This window comes from Accipiter gentilis, chromosome 4 (assembly GCF_929443795.1).
Source record: "Accipiter gentilis chromosome 4, bAccGen1.1, whole genome shotgun sequence".
In the NCBI taxonomy this organism is placed as follows: Eukaryota; Metazoa; Chordata; class Aves; order Accipitriformes; family Accipitridae; genus Astur; species Astur gentilis.
The window spans coordinates 13,700,560-13,721,376 of NC_064883.1; the positions used below are offsets into that span (position 1 = coordinate 13,700,560).

Sequence of the window (20,817 nt, forward strand, 5' to 3'; positions counted from 1 at the left end):
GGTTTCCTGTACTTGAACTATAATTTTCAGCTGAAAGCAAAGGATTTCTTTGCAATAGTCATACCTGAGAGTACAGATACTGGCTTTTTTTAACAGAAATAAAATAGATATAAATGATAACAACTGGATTTGCTTTGTTACTAGTCAATACCTTTTTCTACAAAAAAATAAAGATATTCTTGTTCATTTTTTCCATTGTTTTTGTAGAAATTACACATTTTTAACAGAAAGAAATAATAATGCCTTTTGTGTTTAATTTTAAAAAGAAAGAAATTGATATGAAAAATTTCAAAATAAAACATGTTTGTGAAAATATATCAATTTTTAATTGTCTTGTATATATATCTCAATTTTTAAATGGATAATTTCTTTTGGCAGCATAAAAATACTATGCAAAAAAATTGTAAGCTATTCTTTGCAAACCTTGAACATTGTTTAATAATAAGAAAAAGATGCAGAAGATATAGTTTAGGCATATACAATATGCCTAAACTGCAGTCATAAATGAAAACATAAATTATGTGGCAATGCATGTGAGGGATCAACTTTCCATACAACATGATCACTGAATTCATATCCAGCGTTAAGTAATCACATTAGGAAAATAATTTTGAAGATAGCATATTTAAAACCCAGACATTTAATTGAAGGATGCATTCCACCATTAAATGGAAAAGCTTTGTTTTCTTTTGCTTTTAGAGACTGCTAATCCATTGTAAGTAAGTAAAAAACAGATTTAGAAACCAGGCCTCACAACCAAATTGTACCTAAATTGATGCAATGCCAGATACCGAAAAGTGTTTGGTCACCATATAGTTAGAGAACAAGTTTTTTTTACAGAGAGGAACCTAAGGAAAATGGATAGGAATATGGAACAAAGGAAACAAATATTTAATTCATGCTAACATTTACTATCATAAACAGAAACCAGGAAGTAACTGAATTTTGATTACTTAGAGATATTTTGTTGTTCTGAATACATAACTATTTTTAGTTTCTTCTTCCAAAGTTCTTTCAAGATCTGTCCCTTGGTCCATTTTAATGTATATGAATCATAATCAGTGATGGGGAGAAAAGAAGGAACCTGAAGTAAATAAATTACTACTAAATGCATTTCAAATGGATTTATTTTACAGCAGAACTACTCCATTTTCTTTCCAAGTTAATTCTATAAAACTTCAGGAAGTATTTAAATAACAGCTTTCCCATGTGAATATGCTTTTGAAGAGTTTTTAGCATGTGTTTTTGTATCATATTAATACTTAAATGCAAAGTCTGTCGCTGTAAACATTACTTATTTTTGTAAATCTTAATCAGGTTGGTGGAGTGCTCTCAATCAACAGGAGTGCTCAAAGTGAATAAAAGCTTGTGGGATTAGGATCTACATTCTTGCATTTCCAGCAATTTTATGGCACTTAGTTGGTATAAGCAAGAACAATCAAGAACAATTTCTTTAACACCCCCCCCCCCCCCCAAACAACAAACAAAGGTAATTAAAATGCTGAAAAAAAGGTAGGGTTGGGGGTTTTTTTGTTAAATGTGGCAGTGTTGGCAACTTGCATCATTTTATTGCAGATTTCATGGTATTAAGTGTTTGCATTAAAGCTATTATAATCAGAAGATTGCAGTGGAATGTCACTGTTCAGTTGATAAAGAAATAGCTGCAGGGAAGAGCTTAAAATATGAAGGAATTTTGTCCTGGGAGATTTACAACAAAAAGAAATCTGGGTAGTATTTTAATAAGACTTACAATATTTTTGAGGTCTGAAGCAGTGGGTTTTAACTTTGAGAATTGGTAGTACTGATATTCTATTTGAACAATTAATTAAGGTGCAAGCATCCTGTGTGATGCTGCATAATGTGACTTTTTGAAACTACTGCCATGAATTGATGTTTTGAGTTTAATCACATGGGTAAGCGCTCATTTCCTTTTACCCACAAATAATTAATATACCTGTTATAAGTCCTATTTTAATAATTTCTTTTCTTAGAGTCACTAGTACCTTGAACTTAATTTTTTAAATTTTATTTCATATGTTTTCTTGCTTAAATAAACCAACACCACAGCAACTAAGACAATTGCCTGGGATCAAATCTACAAATACCAAGAAAATCTCTTCAGATCAGTGAAGAATTGGTGGTGGTGATACCAGTCAGACCTAAAGTGTACTTGATATTGGGATAGTGTGAAAAAGATGAGTTTGCAGTCAAAAAAACCAGATGGCCCCTTATCACCCCATGGGGCTAAACACACAAGAGCAAACTTCAGAGACGCCTTACCTTTACCTTGTCTGTCCCTATCAGGAGAGACTGTTATATTAAGGGTTATTGCCTCTCTAGCCCTCCCTGTGATCAGCTTTTGAAGTCCATGGCCAAGAGGCCAGTGTGAGAATATCACCCCAGATAAGAGGTGTTTGCTCTGTGAAATATTCAGGACAGGAATCCATGGACCCCATGATAGTTCAGCAGGGAACCACAAACTCCAGCTAATATCTTCTAATCCCCTGTTGGTTTGAGAACTACCCACCATAAAAAGCATAACTGGCTGTTTATTTGCACAGGCAAGAGATAACATCTTAAAGTTACAGTCTGCCTTAAGTAGTAGGGATGTGAAGCCCAAAGAAATGAACCATCCAAGCTCATAATCAAAATTGTGTGTGCTCCCTTCTTCTCTGCCTAATGAGATGTAAACATTTTGGCTGGTGTCTCTTTTGAAAGATATTAATCAAATATATTGGTTAGAAATCACAAAGGATAGTCTGGTCTACAAATTACATGTCTTCTTTTATAGCATTCTGAAGCTGTGAACAATATGTTAAAAATTTTCCCATGGCGCAACCAAGTAAATACTTGTGGCACATTTCTATTTATTACAGAGAATAGTTAAATTCTAAGACATAAATCATGCTTTTCTACTAAAGGCTTTACAAATTCCCAAAGACAAGCCTAATTCCCAATGCAATGATGCTATAAAAGATCAGACACTTTGTTATGGAGAAATCCACATTTGGAGATGTCTTTCAACAATTTTCTCTCAGGACCCAATCCTGTGAAAGGCACATGCAAGTTGCTGAACAGTGTGTCAAGCTCTGTTAGTTTCAAAATGGCCCTAAAAATTTATATTTAATTTGCTGTATTGAAATTGTAATCTGACAAGTTTAATACTGCCTAAGCAAAAAAATTTTTTTTCCTTTACTTTCTTCTACTAAATGACGGTCTTTTGGTTTTGGTAAGGAAAAAGATTTCATAAGTCTAAATTTCAAAACTGAGAGAAGATGTCACCAATTTTACCTTTTTTGCACCCCTCACATCAGTTATTGTCATTAGCCAATGTCACTACTGTGGCATGAAAGAAAAAATAACAAGAGGTAGGTGAAGAGATAAGGGAATATGACTGAAAAGGGAAAATAATTCTTAACGGTTCTGAGATGGTCTTTTTTTCCATTGTAATCTATCCTCTGCCCTGTCCCTAGAAACTGCCCTAAATCAAGGAACTGGCACCTGATGCATTCTGCAGATGGATCGGCACTGTATATCTGGAACATAGTATACAGGTGGTTTTTCACTTGTATGAGTTAGTTAACTAGCCAGCAGACAAATCTTCTGTTTGTGGGGAAGGAGCAGGAGTGGAAAATGGAAATCTCTCCTGGCTGATTTACAGAAAGAAAGGCTAAGTGAAAGAGCAGGTCAAATCAGCGCTTATTTATTAATATTTCTAATTGCTCTCACTTCCTGCTTAGTCAGACCCTTTCTGGAAGGCACACCAGTTAACCAGACAGTCATATAAAACACTGGGCAATAACAAAATCAGTGCTAAGATTTCTGAATCCTTCAGATGTGTTTTAAATACGTATTCAGTTAGGCATGAGTGCTCCAAAGTCTGAGGATTATTTCCCTGGTCTCAGCATGGGGTGATTTATTCACCAGTCTGATTCTCTTGGTTCAAATCTGTAGTCCAAGCCATTGACCCATGGTTACTTGACAGCATGTGAAGGCAGATTCCTCAAACCAACATTAGAATCATCCATCCATACTATGCTACATCCTAGAGAGGATGCTAATTTTACACAGTGAATTCCAATTTCTGTTCATTTTCCACAGGAGCCAATAGATTACTCTTCCTCACACAACAGGATTTCTGGAATTTTCTACATTTCATATTCATATACATAAATGTAGTATGAATGTCAATAATATACTGGATCCTGGAGCCACTGGCGAATAATTCACTGATATTTGCAGTGCAAGAGCAAATTTAAGGAATACAAGTGCAGGAGTAAATGCAGCATAACCTGGCTTGGGAGGCTGGGCAATCCAATGGCTGTGCCCAAACCATAGGAGATGCTATGGCAACTGCTGCTATGGGCTAGGAGGAAAAAGAAATCAAAATACTTTCCTTCTCCCCAAAAATCCTATGAAAATGTTCATGTCTGAGGGTAGGTCACCAATGAACTTGTCATTTATTCTGATGCCTTTTGTATTGTACCAAGCAACCATTCAGTTAATATTCAAGAAATCACCCTAGAGAAAACCCAGACTTTGCTTTCCAAAGCAAACCACTGTAAGCAAAGTCTTGATGCTATGTTTTCTTGCTGCCAGTCACTGGGTACCCTGTAGTTTTCCAAGAGACAAAAGAAACAAAAGGAAAATGTCTGATATGCATCAGGAGACTCCCGCATGAAAAACTCCATGAATGATCAATGTTCCACGCCACCTCCCATGCTTTTAGCTCTGAGTCAAAAGCTCAAGATCTATCCTGCTGGATAACCATCTTATCACCTCCAGTACCCCTAAGATAACCAAATTATGTTAACCAAAATCAAATCTCTGAGCTGAGAAGAATTCAGACAAGAAAGCAGCTGTGGCAACTGAGTTAATTTAACAGCTTTCTGCTACCAAAAGGTATTCTACTCCATCTCTCTCTTTCTCTACTGCCCCTGTGCCCCTTCCAGTAGCTGTGGCACACATTGGTCCCTCCATAACCTGATTCAGCTTCATAGCCCAACAGAAATCTCTTCACTTTTTTGGTTGATGAAGTTTTCTGATGGGTTGATGAGTTAATGCTGCATGTGTTTACAGAGAGATCTGACAACAACCAGAGCCAGTGCAAGGTAAGTAAGGGACAATTCAGAAGGGGAAGGGTCATGCAACCACCTTTTTCTATGGCAACAAGCTGTTGGAGCAGTTCACGCCATCTACCGGAACTGCACTCTGAAGCTGTTCGTGCCAGAATTTCCAAGATCATAGCTTCTTGTGTTGATAATTGAGTCAAAAAGACTTTCTTGCTTGTGAAGAGAAGAAATTAGACATGGCATCATAAAATCCTGCAGTGCTATTTTTAGAGACTTGAATTGAGTTTAAATAGCTACCAAGTCAAAACTACTATTCTGTTTAGTCAGCTGTCAGTTTGCATGGACTCTTTTGGCCTGCCTTCCTTTAACATTTACCTATCACATTAGCCTCAGTAGTCCCAGTCAGGACTCTTTTTCAGAGTTAAGTGTCAGGGAAGTCTTTCAGACAATCACAAGAAAGTGTAGTCCCTCCTCAAAGACATTACAATCACTCTACCCTAAAGAACTTACAGTCAGTTCAAGGTACTGCACAGTACATAGTCACAGTATTATTCGGGGACTCCTTTAGAAGTTGTGCTTCCATGAAAAAAAAACCCAACAAGCATATATATCATTTGCAGTACTTGAAATACTTAGAATAGTAACATAGAATATTTTAGAAATAGTGAGGCTGGCACATAGGAAACCCTTTCTCTGAAACACATCTAAAGTACCAGGCTTAGACCCAGATCAGTTTTACATTTGAATACAGTGATATGCAGTTCTAGCATTTTTGTTTGGTCTGTTTCTAAAATATATACTACCCACGACATGTAGTGGAAAACTGAAAAGAATTCCAAGACACAGTAGGACAATTGTGAAGACTCAAGAAAACACTGGTCATTGAAGAGAAATTTAATTAAGTGATTTTTGCATGAAGCTTCTAAAGTCTGAGTGTGCTACAGCATACCTATTTGTAAGGATGTTGTAAGCCATCTATGTATAAGCCTCATTTAAAGCCTTCCAGTGATCTCAAATACACCATGCTACACCATTTGTTTCAGTGACCAGTCATCTCATTGTTAAAACTGTGCACATTACTTCTGAAACTTCTTGTGCCCAGATGCTAGGTATTTTATCTTTTTATAGCATTGTATGCTACATTCAGAGAACTTGTTATCAAAAATCATTATGCCCTGTGGGAAGTTGGAACGGAAATATGAAAGGCAAAGCAGAAACCAACAGGACAGGCACCCAAGTTCAATCTGGTTGCTCTTATTTGTATTCTGAGAAGTGCCAGTTCCAGCCATGAGAAGAGGTTCCTCGATGGAAGACCTGTAGGCTACATGTGAGTCAGCAGCCCTTTTAACACATTAATTTCTGCCACTTAGGCTGACATATCCCTTGGAAATAAACTATTCAGGGCATTTATTGTTTCCTCTGCTGTGATTACTCACACAGATTGTGCACTGTTACAGTGAAGTCCTCTAAGCCCTACCTGTCGAGGGCTCGTGAGGAGGGAAACTGTTCATAGCTTTAGCACTTTTTTCATTGGTCCCATCTGAATGGAGTGTATCGCAGCATAATGCAGCTTTTGATAAGTTAAGGAAGCTATTGTAAATTTCTCAAATAAAAATGGTAAAAATTTCAAATTGGCTTAGCCTGAGTCAGTTATGTTCTAGACACTGGATCAACCTTGCATCACAAATTTGTCATAACAGTAGACAGGTATCCAAACTGACAAAATATAATTCACTCTTTAAATGTTTGCAGTTGTATCTTTTCCTACTGCTAATTGCTGATGTTATTTTACACTCTGGTGTCAAATAGCATCTCTGGAATAAGAGAGTAAAACAACAGGAAAACTCCAGTAAATCATCATAGCCCTTAACAAACACAGTGCTTCAGGAAGAGAAGTACCCTGAATAAAATCTTCATTCTTGCTTGACACTTCTCTATTTACTTTATTCTTTTTATGGAATGGTCACAATTTAATGAGCAATTATGTACAATATTTACTTAAACAATAAAGTGATCTCAGTTACTTTAATGCAAGCATTATTCTAAGGGCTGCTCTATAAAACAAAAAGAAAGGACTTCACCTCAGGATAATGTTACAGGGAGAACTTCAGTCAGCAGAACTAAATTTAGAAACAGTGCACTTACAAGATGTAACAACTTGCAAATTTATGATAAGATTTGGCAGCTCTTTTTCAGACTTGTTCACTGTACAGAATTCAAATGGTGTGATAATACAGTACATTTTAGCAGAGGTTGTAAAAATTAACTATAAAATAAAGCACAGAATATATTAGCTCTATCTTCAATAGCTTCACCTAAGCATCATCAGGATAAAACAGAAGAGTAGATTCGTATTCTTTAGGGATCTCCTTACTATTCTAAATATAAAACTATTTTATCCCCTTTATTTCTTCCACCATTATTTTTTCTTATACTTTATTGTCAATACAATTTTTACAACTCCTGTACAAAAAGTGGATTTAATACAACTATGTTTTTATAATATGTAGTATATCATGCTGATATTTTATCTGTTAATCTATTGAAAAATAATATATTTCTAGTAATAAAAAGGAAATATTAGGCTAGTCAGGAACTGAGGCATGTTTTCCTCTTATCCGATTATAGTTTATAGTAAAATTAAAGCACCTTTATAGTCCCTGATCTGAACAAAGGGATCCCAATGACATCAACAGTTACTCTGCATAAGAGAGTTGTGCATAAGAGAGCTCCTGCTGCTGTATGCACCTTCACTACAAAGCTTGGAGAAGCAGTTTAACCAAGCAACATGGACAGAGCTATGCCAATACTAAAGATGGACTTGACAATACAAAAGATATTCCACTGTTTCAGCTAATGAAGTTAAGCTTGCGTCATAAGAGACGGGACATAGAAAGTAAAATCTGAGATAAGTTGCTTGAATATCCCTGACAATCTGAGCCAGACCCTATCAGATGTTAGAGAAGCTCCTGAGCAGGAGTTGGCACATAGAACTGACACAAGACCTTGGACCAAGAGGACTGCCAAAAAGTTTTAATGTGTCATGTGTCTTGCTTTCTTTTCTTTGCTTTTTGATGTTAAACTTGGTGCAGTTATCATAGCATAAAGATGCAGGCAAGGAACAGTTTGTGAGTTGAGATAATATCTTTAGAAAAAAAAAAAAAGTATATTTGGAAAAAGAAACTCCTTTTCAGACACAAACCCTTTTTTTGGGAAGACCTTCTTTGGGACAAAGTGGTTGTACATTCAAAAGTATACCTACTGTTTCTAATTATGCTAGATAGTCTTCTAAATGGCATTGTCGATAATAAAGCTTGCCTTTTTCTTACTAAGATGGTAGGAATATAGCTGGTACCAAAAGCCCGAGAACTTCCCAGCAGCAGAAAGTTCTGCCATATGCCACCAGTCATCTCAAGTCTTTGAAGTGTATTTTTTTCTTAACAGAATATAAAACCCATCACAAAGTCTACACACATGGGTTGAGTATATGCTTCAAGATGTGTATATGTACTTAGGTATATACAAGCACCTTTTGAAATGGTAGCACTTCATTGAGAGAGAGACAAAGAGAGAGAGAAAATTGGAACAAAGGATAAAAAGAGCCAACACAAAGAAAAATGTGCCTGTGAAATCCTCAAAGTTGGGGCTGAAACAAATGTTTTAGTTAATCCTCTTTCTCAATTCTATACTGCACTAAACAAAAACTGGTTTGGGGCCAGGAAAAAGTTAGTTAAATATTCTTTCGTTTAGCAAAAACTTTTCTCCTCAAAAAATCAACAGACAAGGACGAATTGCAAAGGCAGTTGGAGAAAAAGATTCACTTAGGGAAAGTGATTTGAAAAACACAATAAGAAATGAAGGTTTCAAACTTCCCTTCCAATCCATTTTAAACACTATCTCTTTTTTTTTAATAGAAAAAGACTGTTAGTGATTTCGTTACTTAATGGGACTGGAGATAAATTAGGTAAGTGAGATATCTCTTAGCTCTGCTATCATCACTCATCTCAGTTGGCCTTCTTTCATCCTACACTCTTCTAGAGGAGCTGAGGGTCACCTCACTGTGAGAAATCTTGATGTGCATCAGACCTGCGAATTTAAAATCAGCTGCAAAAATATATACAACTATTTTGTTGCTGATGTATTTGTTTACTAGGCAGAAATGGCAGCTCAACAGTATATCAGATTGTATGTCGATGCAGCAAAAAATTAAAATACTGGGTTGAAGCAGGTTATAATTTACATCTCTCAAACCGTGTAGATTTAGTAGACCAATTTTTTTTCTGTATGTAATTGCCTGCTATATGGTTCCTCTAAAGCTGTAATTAGTCCAATCTCTTATCTTCATCCTATGGCTTTTACTTTATGACTTGGGAATGCTGATTGGTTAATACATTTTAATTTTTTCTCTTTGACTGTACTCCGAAGGAAAGACATAAAAACTTCCTTATCAAGAATCTAGTGTCTCCCTAACTCTCTTTAACAGCAAGGTTAGTAGCTAAGGACCCATCTTCTCTCCTTTGATGTCAATGTCTTCCTAATTTATATGTGTAAAGTTTATATTGGGTCACAGAAATCAGAAAATTCAGTGTATTAAGTGTACACAAAGTGCTAAAGATTTATACAGAAAGAATATATACAGGTTAAACTTTGGTTTGTGTTTACTTGTTTTTGGCATAATTTCAAATTATTATAAACCAATTACATTAAAAATTTGCATGAATATCTATTTTTACTCTTTAATATGAATGTCTGTCTTTGGACTTTATTTTTTTTTAATAGACTGTTCATTTTTCTACATACCACATATAGTATGCTATGTTCTAAAATGGTATGGTGGAATGTGGAGAATTTTGTTTTGGGGAAATAATAAATTCCTTTGGCTCTGTACAAAAGGCTTTATTCATCCCTCAGGTGCATGATCATTATCTGGGTCTATCATGGCTTTTCCCTTAATTTAAACAAGAACCACCTACTGTAAATCACCTTTTTTTGCTTACAGACACATGTGCAACTGGTAGATGTGCAGTCTCTTACATTAAAAAATGTACTAAGATTTCAGTTTCTAAAAAAAAGTTATGAAGAGTTGATAAATTAATGCATGCATGAAAATTAACACTGATTCCAGTATCAAACAGTTTTTCTTTGCTGTCAGAGGGAAACTCAGTCTAAGCTGAGAGGAAAATAGGAATCTTATTGCAATTGCAAGTTAAGTTGTTGAAGCTGCTATGCCAGAACATCGTGTATGCCACAGTGTCTCAGTGGGGCATCATACATGCTTAAGGGACATGTAGCATGCATTCTCGGCTGCTAAATGCAGGTAATTATACAATTCTTCTCAACAAAATATCTATTTTGTACCAGTTGGAAGCTCAGATCCCTACCACATAAGCTCATGGAATGGTGCCTCTCACCAGGAACCGTACTTATGGAAAAAAATAGTGTGTAAACCTCTTACAAACGGCTTTTTCATGCACAATGTTTTACTAAAAATCATAATACACAGATAAGTGATAGTCAAACATGCATACAGACTGCTATGCTTCTTTCCTCTCTAGTGCAACCACTGCATTAACCCGAACACCTGTGCTAAAACTCAGGATGCCTTACTTGCGGACACAGGGACGTTCCCTTTCCAATCCACTTGTGCATTATTAGCACCCGTGTGAGTGTCTTTGGGTAGGCCTTTGCACTGCTCTCTGCATTCTTGGTTTCCACAGCATGCCACTACGGACAGTCACTCTAGCTCTCCATCTATCCTTTTGTCTTTGGTATTCAGGGGAGCTTATGCAGCATGCAGCTAAAATGAAAATAAAATGTACGTGTCTCTTCCCTGCTCCTCCTAAGGTAAATACCAACTTCATTCTACTAACCTGTAACAAAAGGCATAGGTCAGAAGGACAAAATCCTCTGAGCTGGAGTCCATTTGTGCAGAGTCTCAGTGACTTTTCCAGACTTTTCCCAAGGCATTTGTCATTAGAGGCAGAGATCCATATTTAATAACTATGTAAGTGTTATTATGGTATTTCTTGAGATATACTGAAGAAAAGTGTATATATACTGAAGGGAATTATTCACAGCATTGCATTAGGAAACCATTTTGTGTTGTCTCGGGGAAAGCAATTTATGTATAGCGGTTAGAGTGCACATTGCTGTACAGAGCCTTACTACATTACCCAGCCTTGCTTAATATCTCAGGCTCAGAATCAGTTTGGTCACAAGATCCTGTAAGAGCTAGTGACTTTCAAGTGCTATGCATGAGACCCCTCAGACAGACCTGTCTTTCAGAAAGTATTAAATCTCTGCCATGAGCATACATTTTGGAGGACTGAAATGGACATCCAAACATTGAGACCCAACAGAGTAGTCTTAGAGAACTCTGGCCTTCATGAACACTGATGTAATTCAGGATTAATGTCACTGAGCTGAAAAGATTACAATAACAAAAGAGCAATATGAGATTTGACTTAGGCCTCCAAAATCTAAAATCTCCAACATATATTTAAAGAGAAATAACTTACTCCAGCATTTGGAAAATGGTGCCTATTGAAAAGCATGAAACCTCTAAAATGTTATTTGAATGCCAGAAAAGTAATACTTTAAAATGCCACGACAAAGATGCCAAGAGGAACAGAAAGGAGTGAGCCAGAAACACTAACATGTTCATTTCCATCCTGTCTGCGAGCTGGGCGAGACCCACAACTCCATGGACATCTCTGGGTATTAACTGATGGACAGTCCCTGCCCTCAGTGACACGGGTTTCATCTCACAAAACAGAAATATGGAAATAAGCTGGAGTTAAAATAACTAGAAAAAATACCAATTCAGAAGCACGTGCCTTATGATGATACCTACATTTAGCTGTGACTTTGTAACCGCCCAGCGGAGGGTCGTGGCCTTCCACGGCATCGAATCCTGCTGACACTAGCACAATCTCTGGATCAAACTCATTGGCGGCTGGCATAATCACAGTCCTATAGAGTGAAAAAAACCAACCTGTTAAAAATTAAAAGAACTATCTTCATGATATAAATTGCCACAATCTCAAAAATCCACAACACAAGATATTTTCTTTTAATTAAACCAATCTCCACTGTAGCTGTCCAAAACCAAACAAAGTCCAAGGCTTCAATTAATTTCTTTCTACAGTCACTCTTTTTTCTTTTCTATGATTGAGGAAAAAAAATAAAATGCAGGTACATGTGAAAGCCTCTAATATTACACACACATCTGTGCCTGTTTTATCCTGCTGCCTGTAAAAATCTGCCTCTTCCAGGGAAGTGACTAATGGTTTACAGAGAGCACTCAAAGCCTGAGTGGAAACCCGGACTGCTCCAGTTAGTGCGAACTTGGTGTAAATTTGAACTATAAATTTCTTTTGGGAAAATGTTTGCTTTCCAAACTTTTTTTTTTTCTTCTTAACATTTTTAAATGTTTGTCGAGGTGGGGGGTGACTCTAGCAAAGGAAAAACATGAAATTCCCTTAATCAAATCCAGACTATGTTGTTAAGCCTTTCCAAGGTCAAGCATAACAGGAATGTGACAACCACAAACTAGTGACAGCAGCCCCTGCTGGTGTCAGGAAGATAATTCAGCCCTTCACAGTCACAAAGATTCCACTTTTTTAACCCCTTCCTTGACAAACTTCCATGGGAGTATTTTGTCGCTTCGTGTTTGCTCTTCTCCAAACTCAAAGCCTTAAAGATGTATTGAAGGGGAAGATAAAACCCTACATTCTGCACTCGCAGATGCCTTCTTTCGGGCTGACTTTCTGAAGGGAAGGCATCAGGATGGCTTTTACACTAGTGCGACAAATGCTGAGCCTGTAATGACTGCGTTAATTCAGGGGCACATCACTAACATTAAAAGATAAATACACAAATGAATATTCTATTCCAAATATATTAACTCAAGGAAATCCCACTTGGTCTACACTGGTCAAAGTCTGAGGATCAATTTTGCGCATGTGTAATACGATTTGTCTTAGTTCAATATTTATTTATTTATTATTTAATAAGCTTAGGCCAAAGAGATCATGTTTTTGTTGAAAGATTAAGGTTTTCTGTGGGGGGGAAAAAGGCATATTAATAATATTTTGACAACTCTTCAGGTTTTTCTTTAGTTTAGTTCTTGATCTGAATTTATAAATTTCATTTTGTTCTGATTTCCTGAAAGATAATTTTCATATTAGGAAAGTGTTCCTTTCACTTTTTAGTCAGAGAAAAGCAGAATTCATACTAAGTTAAAAGTCCTTGTCAGGGCCTACAGCTTTTCAATGAATATCATTTTACATTAGAAAAAAAGGATAGAGGCAACTTCATTTTTCCAGTGATTTTGCTGAAATTGCACCATGAACATCTGCAGGAAAAGTGATACAAGTTGTGAAATATTCCCTTTTTTACACATCATTAGTAGGCCTTTGCTGAAGTATGGCTTCCAGTATTGAGCATTGCACTTCAAGAAGGACCTAGACCAACTTGAGAGAACAAAAGGAACGAAAAAAATTCTAAAAAATGTGACCTAAGTGGATAAAATGATAGAATTATAATTATTTGATTCACATCACATGACAGTAAACATGATAGAAGTCCATGAATATGTAAGTGGTTGTTGCAAGAGGAAAGAAATAACCTGTTCTGCATTTCCACAGTGGATAGGACATGAAGTAGTTACAGCAGGAAAGCTGTAGTTCAGACACTGGAAAAAGCTTTTAAATAGTAAGGATAGATAATCGTTTCAATAAAATGTTTAAGAAAATTGAAAAGTGTCCATCTCTCTGATTTTTTTATAATAGGTAAAACAAATATCTATCAGGCTTGCCACAGGCTCAAGCTGACATGGCCTTGAGGCAGGAGGTCAGATTACTTTTCTTCTAGGTCTTTTTCCTATACTTCCATGGTGTATAAGCACGTAACACACAAAGTACACGTAAGAATAATTACATTAGACACTATAGTGACTGAACATTTTTGCAGGCTAATCTCCACAAAGTTAGGGAACAATATCAGGAATAAAGATCTCTTATGCAACCACATCTTTCTTATGTACATACCTTCTGATACTCTAATTACACGTTCATTGTCTGAAGCAACACATACTTCCCAAACTTCCCCACGTCTGCAACACATGTGGCACGGATCCTGATTAGTGATGAGGACTGTGGCTGATATGCAATCTTGATCTGTCCCCATAGCACCATATATCTTATACACTGAAAGAAGGAGGGATCCTATGGAGAACCCTCCCTATCTGCAGCCACTTGAGCTTTTGCCCTCCTCCTCTCCATTCACATTTCCTCAAATTCAAGTCAGCCTCTGTTTTTTATTTCTTCTTGTCGGATAAAGTGGCAGCACCACAGAGTACAGCACAGACAATGCTCAGAAGTCAGAAGATGGAGTGTGTTGAGTACAGACAAAAGCTCTGGAAACTCAAGATGCTGAGCATTAACAAACCTAACCAGGCTAAGAGAGAATGAGATTTTTGAGAGTCTTGTAATTTGGAACATTGGGAACATCTACCACACTTCTACCACATTTCAAGACCTTGCTCAAAAGCATAAAGATGTCAGCACTTTTTTTTATAACTTGGGCAAAACAATGCATTTGACCCTTAATCTCATTCTTAGAAGCAGCAAAAATTGTTTAGCCACAGTTTCTTCAAAAATTTTGTCAAATAAATATGTCTGACATGAAAACTGCCAGCCACGCTGGGTAACACTAGTAAAATTATTAAATACTGAAAGCAAGGTCTTTCAACACAAAGCACCAGGAATAGCTATTAACACCATCTTTAATAGTACTGAACAGGAAATAGTAGCATATGCATAAATCTCTACAGAAATGATATATAGGAATCTCAGCTATAGAAAGGAGAAGGCTATAAGGATAATAACTGGAGGTGGTGTTTACAATTCACTGTTCTGCTGCTGCTTTCAGTATTACCTGAATTCACATGACTAAAATAAGACCTAAGACTAAAATAAGACCTAAGACAAAAAATTTTTTCTTTTAAAAATGTACACCATGTCTGTTAAATTTCACCAGAAGAATAGCACCCTACTTTTGCTATAATACTGTCTCACAAATCATGACAGAATTTTGCTGCTGCTACCCTGCATACTACATACCACAAGAGCTAACGTATGTGCCCACAAGACCTGTGTCATTGTTCATTTCTCTTTCATCCCCCATAATATTGAGGGATTTGGAATGTCAGAGCTCATCCATCTTACACTGTTCTTGATTTAATACTGAACAGAAAATCTAAGGACTTTTCTTTAAAAAAGACATTGTGGAAAATGTAATCTCTTTACCAAGATAGCAAGTTTGACTCTTTTCTAAAACATCTCAGGGTGTCCATGGCCCTTGTTACAGCAGCCAAGACTACTATTTGGTCTTTCAAAAAGGTGACAGCTGCAAGTCTCTCAACTGCAGAGAGAACCATATGGACATCTACCTCCTAAATCTCTAATCCAGTCTTTCTCTACATTAACCAGCAGGCATTTAAGGTTGCTCCTCTTTTGAATAATAACTATGAGATCTCCTCTCAAAGAGTGGCTTAATTTCTAGAAAACATGGTAGCATTTATTTTGGACATTGTGTAGGTAGGACCTCTCTAACCTTTGTCTTGCCTTGGCAGGAACTCCTTTGTGGCACAAAACACACAAGTAAATTCCTTCACAAAAGCGACAGATACTTTCTTATTTATGAAGTGCTATAAGGAATCATATACATACGTTTTTAAATATGGGCTAAATTTCACCAGGACATAAATATAACCTTTTGGCATTTGCACCTCTCAGGCTTCAGCGGCTTCATTATCCCTGAATAACTGTCTTTAGAAAAACGTTTTGAGGTTGGTATCTTTAAAGAAAGCCTACACAAAGCACTAGATTCCATCCCTTTTTTTTACCCCAAAGCAATGTGAAGCTCACTTCTCCCTCATAAACAGGCTTCTCCTACCTCAGGAGAGTGAGGACAGTTGGACAGGCAGGGACAGCTCCTGACCCTTCACTGTCTTTTGGGAGCAGAGAATCATCAGACCCTGTATCCTTCTCCTATCCCATCTCGTCTACACTCTGGAGGGCACAGCCGGGTGTAAGAAAGAGAAATCATCCATCGACTGCCTCCTCAGGAGCTCCATAATCATAGTGCTTCCCTTCTCAATTACCTAAAAGAATCCTCTGAATGAGATCATAACAGAAAATATGCTTCTTTTTTTTTAAAGCACACAACCAGCCTTGGTCATACACTAATAGATACTCATGTTAACCTTCCCAAATTCCTCAGACCAACCTTATGCTCAGAAGTCAGGCTGCAGCTGGCAGGATTTGTTATGGTGCAAAGGGTCAGAACTCTGCTCATCAGAAATCCTTTGCAAGGGTGCATAGGCAGCCTGCACTCAGACCTAGGTAGGAACAGTTATTATCTTACCCGCAGCAGGAGTAAGGAATATGTTTTGGCTTCTGGCCATAGGTCACCAGGCAGGTACAGACTGGGGACTGGCAGGCCATCAGCTTCTTGCTTGAAGCCAGTTGGGCTGCAGGGGTTACCAGCAAACAGAAATGAATGCTATGATCCTTCTCTGACAAAAGGAATAGTTTTTGTCAGAAGAGAAGTCAATTTTATTCTTCCACTATGACTCACACTCTCCTCTACTGCCTTCTCCAAAGAAAATAAGACACATAAAAGAGATATTTATTTTCTGCGATCCTGAATCATATAGAAGCATAAATATTTGGTATACCGTATTCACCTAATGATGACAGCAGAGTTACAGGGGCATCTTGCCTGGCTGACTGTTTCTTTCTTTTCTCACATTTTCGTTAATAAACGTGTCAAGGCCTGAAAGCTTGAGCAGCTGGATCGCAGGAGTTATTCATCCATGCTAAATGTTGCAGTTACAATGAAACTGTGTCCTCCAGCCCAAGGTAGTGCAGATCCTCCTTTAAGTTTGATGGTACTGGGAACAGAGCATGTGTCTGGGAAGCTGAAAAGATTCATTTTTGTCCCACTAAGGAGATTTCCCCAAAGAATTAATATGTTCCATTCGGGTATGCTGCTGTCTGCAGAGAAGCCAAGGGATGGCTTCCAGTTGGGTGTAGTCCTAGAGAAAATATCAGGCATGTGATCCTCCCCTCCCCACCAATCTGAACATCAGATGCAAGACATTAAAGAGATTCTACCAAGGGACTCTGTTCCTTTTATTCTTCCATTCTATTTTTGTACATCTAAAGCACATGGTTAGGTTGCTCCCAAACATTTGTTCTCCCAGAAGAGATTGCAGAGAAGTATCCAACCCAGAAATGACTCTGCAAGTACCATCACACAGAGCTGGAAATCTCCAAAGAAAGTTAAGTTGATGCAAATAGCTACAATTCTTTTGCTGTGTTGGTAATTCAAAAAGGAAACAAGCAGGAATACCAGTCCAGCACAGTAATTTATGTAACCAAGAAAAAAAATCCACACTGTTCTAAAACTGCAGATTGGAGTGGCTTAGTAACATAAATTATTTGCTCTTTCCCTAAAATCCTCCAGTGTTTTCATCCAGTGATCTCAAAGTATTTTCAGAACATTAATAAATGGGAAGGCTCATATCTTCAGATGGTATAAATCAGTATAGCTGTTTCTGATTGCATAGTCCTCTAAAGCAAGCATTTCTTGTACCCACTTCACAGATGAATCAGCTAAAACTAAAAGCTGGTAAAACACTTGAATAAATTACTTAGTTGTCCCTGGAAAAACCTTGAAATAAAATACAGAAGACTCTAAGTCCGCTACTTCAACTAGAAGAAAACACTTTAAAAGCGCTGGTTTTTATTCAGTTATACCAGACCTGTATTTTGCAAGAAATATATGTACAATGCATTAGTGCTATTAGAGTGGGGGTTTTGCCACCAAATGAAGATCCAGTCTGTTGTTTGAAAGAGGGCAGGTCTGCCTACAGTTTCTGTTTTACATTCTGCAAATAAAATATTGTTCCAAACAATCACTATGTTGTCCTACCTTAAAATTACACAAGTTTAAGTATGTTGTTGAATGCACCCTGATATGAATAGATCAGAAAATATTTGAAAGATTGCCCTGATAGGTATGTGGAACTTATGGTATCTATTATTTTTATGTGTTGTTTGCACATATGTTTTAGTGTAACACAATATCAAGTAATGTCTATCCTCGCAGAAAGCTACATAGCATTTCTGTACAACTCTTGGATAATTTTTTTTTTTTTGTCTCTGTATTAATTGAGTTTATACTAGTGTCTCTCACTAAAATTTCAGTTTACCTTCATGACATTTCTTTATGCCAGTTCTACTGGCAGCCCAAGTTCACTGAGGCCAAACCTGAGAACTCTCCCCCCAAACTCCTTGCTGACTGTCATCTGACCATCAGCTTTGTCCTGGACTTATCCTCTCAGGTATGCCTAAATTCTGCAGATTTTATCTGTATTAGTTTCTAAGTTATATCTTTTATATAAGTCTTATCTTTATAGCCTTTATTTTTATATTTTTTCTTTTATCCTTATAGGTTTTCCTTTTATAACTTTTTAATAAATTTATTTCTTCTCTATTTTTTATAAGTACAGTCAATATTCTTGTCCTTACTTTTATTTTACAATTAACTTATTTGCTTTCTGGAAATACAAAATATATTTTTCTTTTATTCTTTAATGGGCAAAAGGCACCACCAACCACATCAATACAAAATCCTTGCTACTGTAAATCACAGTCATTTCACTGGGATTTACACATGGTATTAAATTTAAGCACATGCCAATGTGTTTAAAGGGTCAAGGTCTTCCATGGATGCACCCAAGTTGGTAATTTCAAACCTTATACTTCTAGAAGTATCTAAGTGCCACTGCATGAAAAGTTTTAGAAGCACCAATAGATTTGCTGCTTTTTTTTTTTTTTTTTTTTTTTTTTTGGCTTTTGAAGACATTTTCATAGCCTAAGGCTATTATTTGTGGGTTCCTTTTTAAATGAATAATTATTTTGGCATCCTGCATGCAAGTTTCCTGAGTTCTATTACAGCTGGAATTGCAACATCTTAAGCACTCAAAAAGCATAAGAAATATTGACTACAATATCTGCTGATCCTCCCTTTTTTATTATTATTTAGAAAGGTGGTTTCAATGTAATTATAAGGACTCTTCTACATTTGATCTACAGTGTGCCTCAGTCAGAGTCTCTGAACTAGTAAAAAAGAATCAAAATAAGAAAAAGTTAACAAAGACGAAAAGTATGAGAAAAATATTACTTTGTGGTTTTCAGAATTTGTTTAAAAATTAATAGCACAGTCAAATAAAATTATCCAACTTCTAGAAACATGGGCAAATGCATATACACACATACAATGCACATTTACATCCTTATTCAGAACTAAGTAAAATTCAAAGTTCAGTGGCACTAGGTAAAGAGATTGGCTACAAATTATGGTTAAGCTTGCTCAAAGGCTGTGGGTCCAAGTACCTCTCAAATGATTATATGTTGAAAGAAGAGGTTACCTTGGAAGGATCAAAGACTTTCAGCTGTCCAGTATGCAAATATAAAGCCTTCTATGGAAATATAGGCCAAGATAGCACTTCCAATAGCAGGATATCTCCTTACAGAACACTTTTACCCTGAAAAGTGACTGAGTAAAAAAAATCTGCATTTTCTATTAAATGTTCCTCTGTCTTTTAGAGTCTTATTTGTGGAAGCACTGGTGTGATGAAAGAAAAATTTACTATCTTTTTACCTTTTCTTTATTTCTCAGATCTCAAATAAAGCTGGTTGGTACCATGCCATTTTGTGCAACATAACTTATTTACTAAGTTCCAGCTGTTAGCTAAAGGACTGATGTGGCTTCCAAGAGCTATATAACTGAAGATGATATATGAGAAGGAGGAAATAGAGGTTTAATTTGTAAAGATGGAGCTTAAAATAAACCACAGCATGACTTAAAATAGTATCACCAACACTGAGAAAGTAAAATGCAATAAATATAGAATCCCACCATTTTAACTCAACTATTTTCCTATCAAAGCCATTCTAACATATATGGGAAATGGTACTGATGCATATACACTGCCAAATTTTACCCTCAAGTATTATTTAGGATAGCATTTGGCTTTCAGGGTGTAACATGTTCCTACCAGAAAAAAACAATTCTTGTTAATAATTGTGGTTTTTTGGGTTTTTTTGTTTGTTTGTTTTGTTGGGGTTTTTTTTTGGGGGGTGGGGGGGGTGTGGGGAGTAAATCTTTAGAAGCTTTTGTGCCATAAATATAATAATCACATTTGGGGGTATTTTAATTTTTCTGTTTTAAAGTTTGCATGGCTGCTTAGAAAACATGACATTTCTATGAAGCCTGAGGACACTACAGTATTTTCTATAACAAAATAACTATCAGTTTTGCCCTTCTACTAAGTAATTTCTTTCAACAGTATTTTATCATAAAAGTCAGTGGACTTGGCCTAAAATGTTAACATAATAAACTAATAATACTACTAAAATGGTTCACTGCTCCCAGTAAATCTTATTACATAGTAATAAGATTGCTGCTAAGAAGACAAAAGAAAGTATTATAGTTAAAGGCAGAGGTAAAAACTTACCTCAATGTGTTGCATTTAGAGAGTTCACAAAATGAATGATAGCATGGTATGCCCTCTGAGGAATTTCATATGTCTATGAAAAAGCATATTATTTTGAGCATATCCTATCTTTCAGTGTATTTTTAGAGTATTTGACACTTTTAAAATTACTTA

General features: G+C 36.4%; 1 protein-coding gene across 17 annotated transcripts in view; it reads right to left on the reverse strand.

Moving 5' to 3' along the window:
* Nucleotides 1–20,817, reverse strand: part of HDAC9 (histone deacetylase 9) — a 491,400-nt gene that overhangs the window by 45,435 nt on the left and 425,148 nt on the right. For 16 of the 17 annotated variants that reach the window (XM_049799074.1, XM_049799072.1, XM_049799073.1 and 13 more), the window contains one exon: nucleotides 11,926–12,044. In XM_049799074.1, coding sequence (XP_049655031.1) covers nucleotides 11,926–12,044 — 119 coding nt within the window. Of the gene's footprint in view, nucleotides 1–11,925; nucleotides 12,045–20,817 lie in introns of those variants that run through there. The other variant, XR_007505862.1, reaches the window with a different exon arrangement.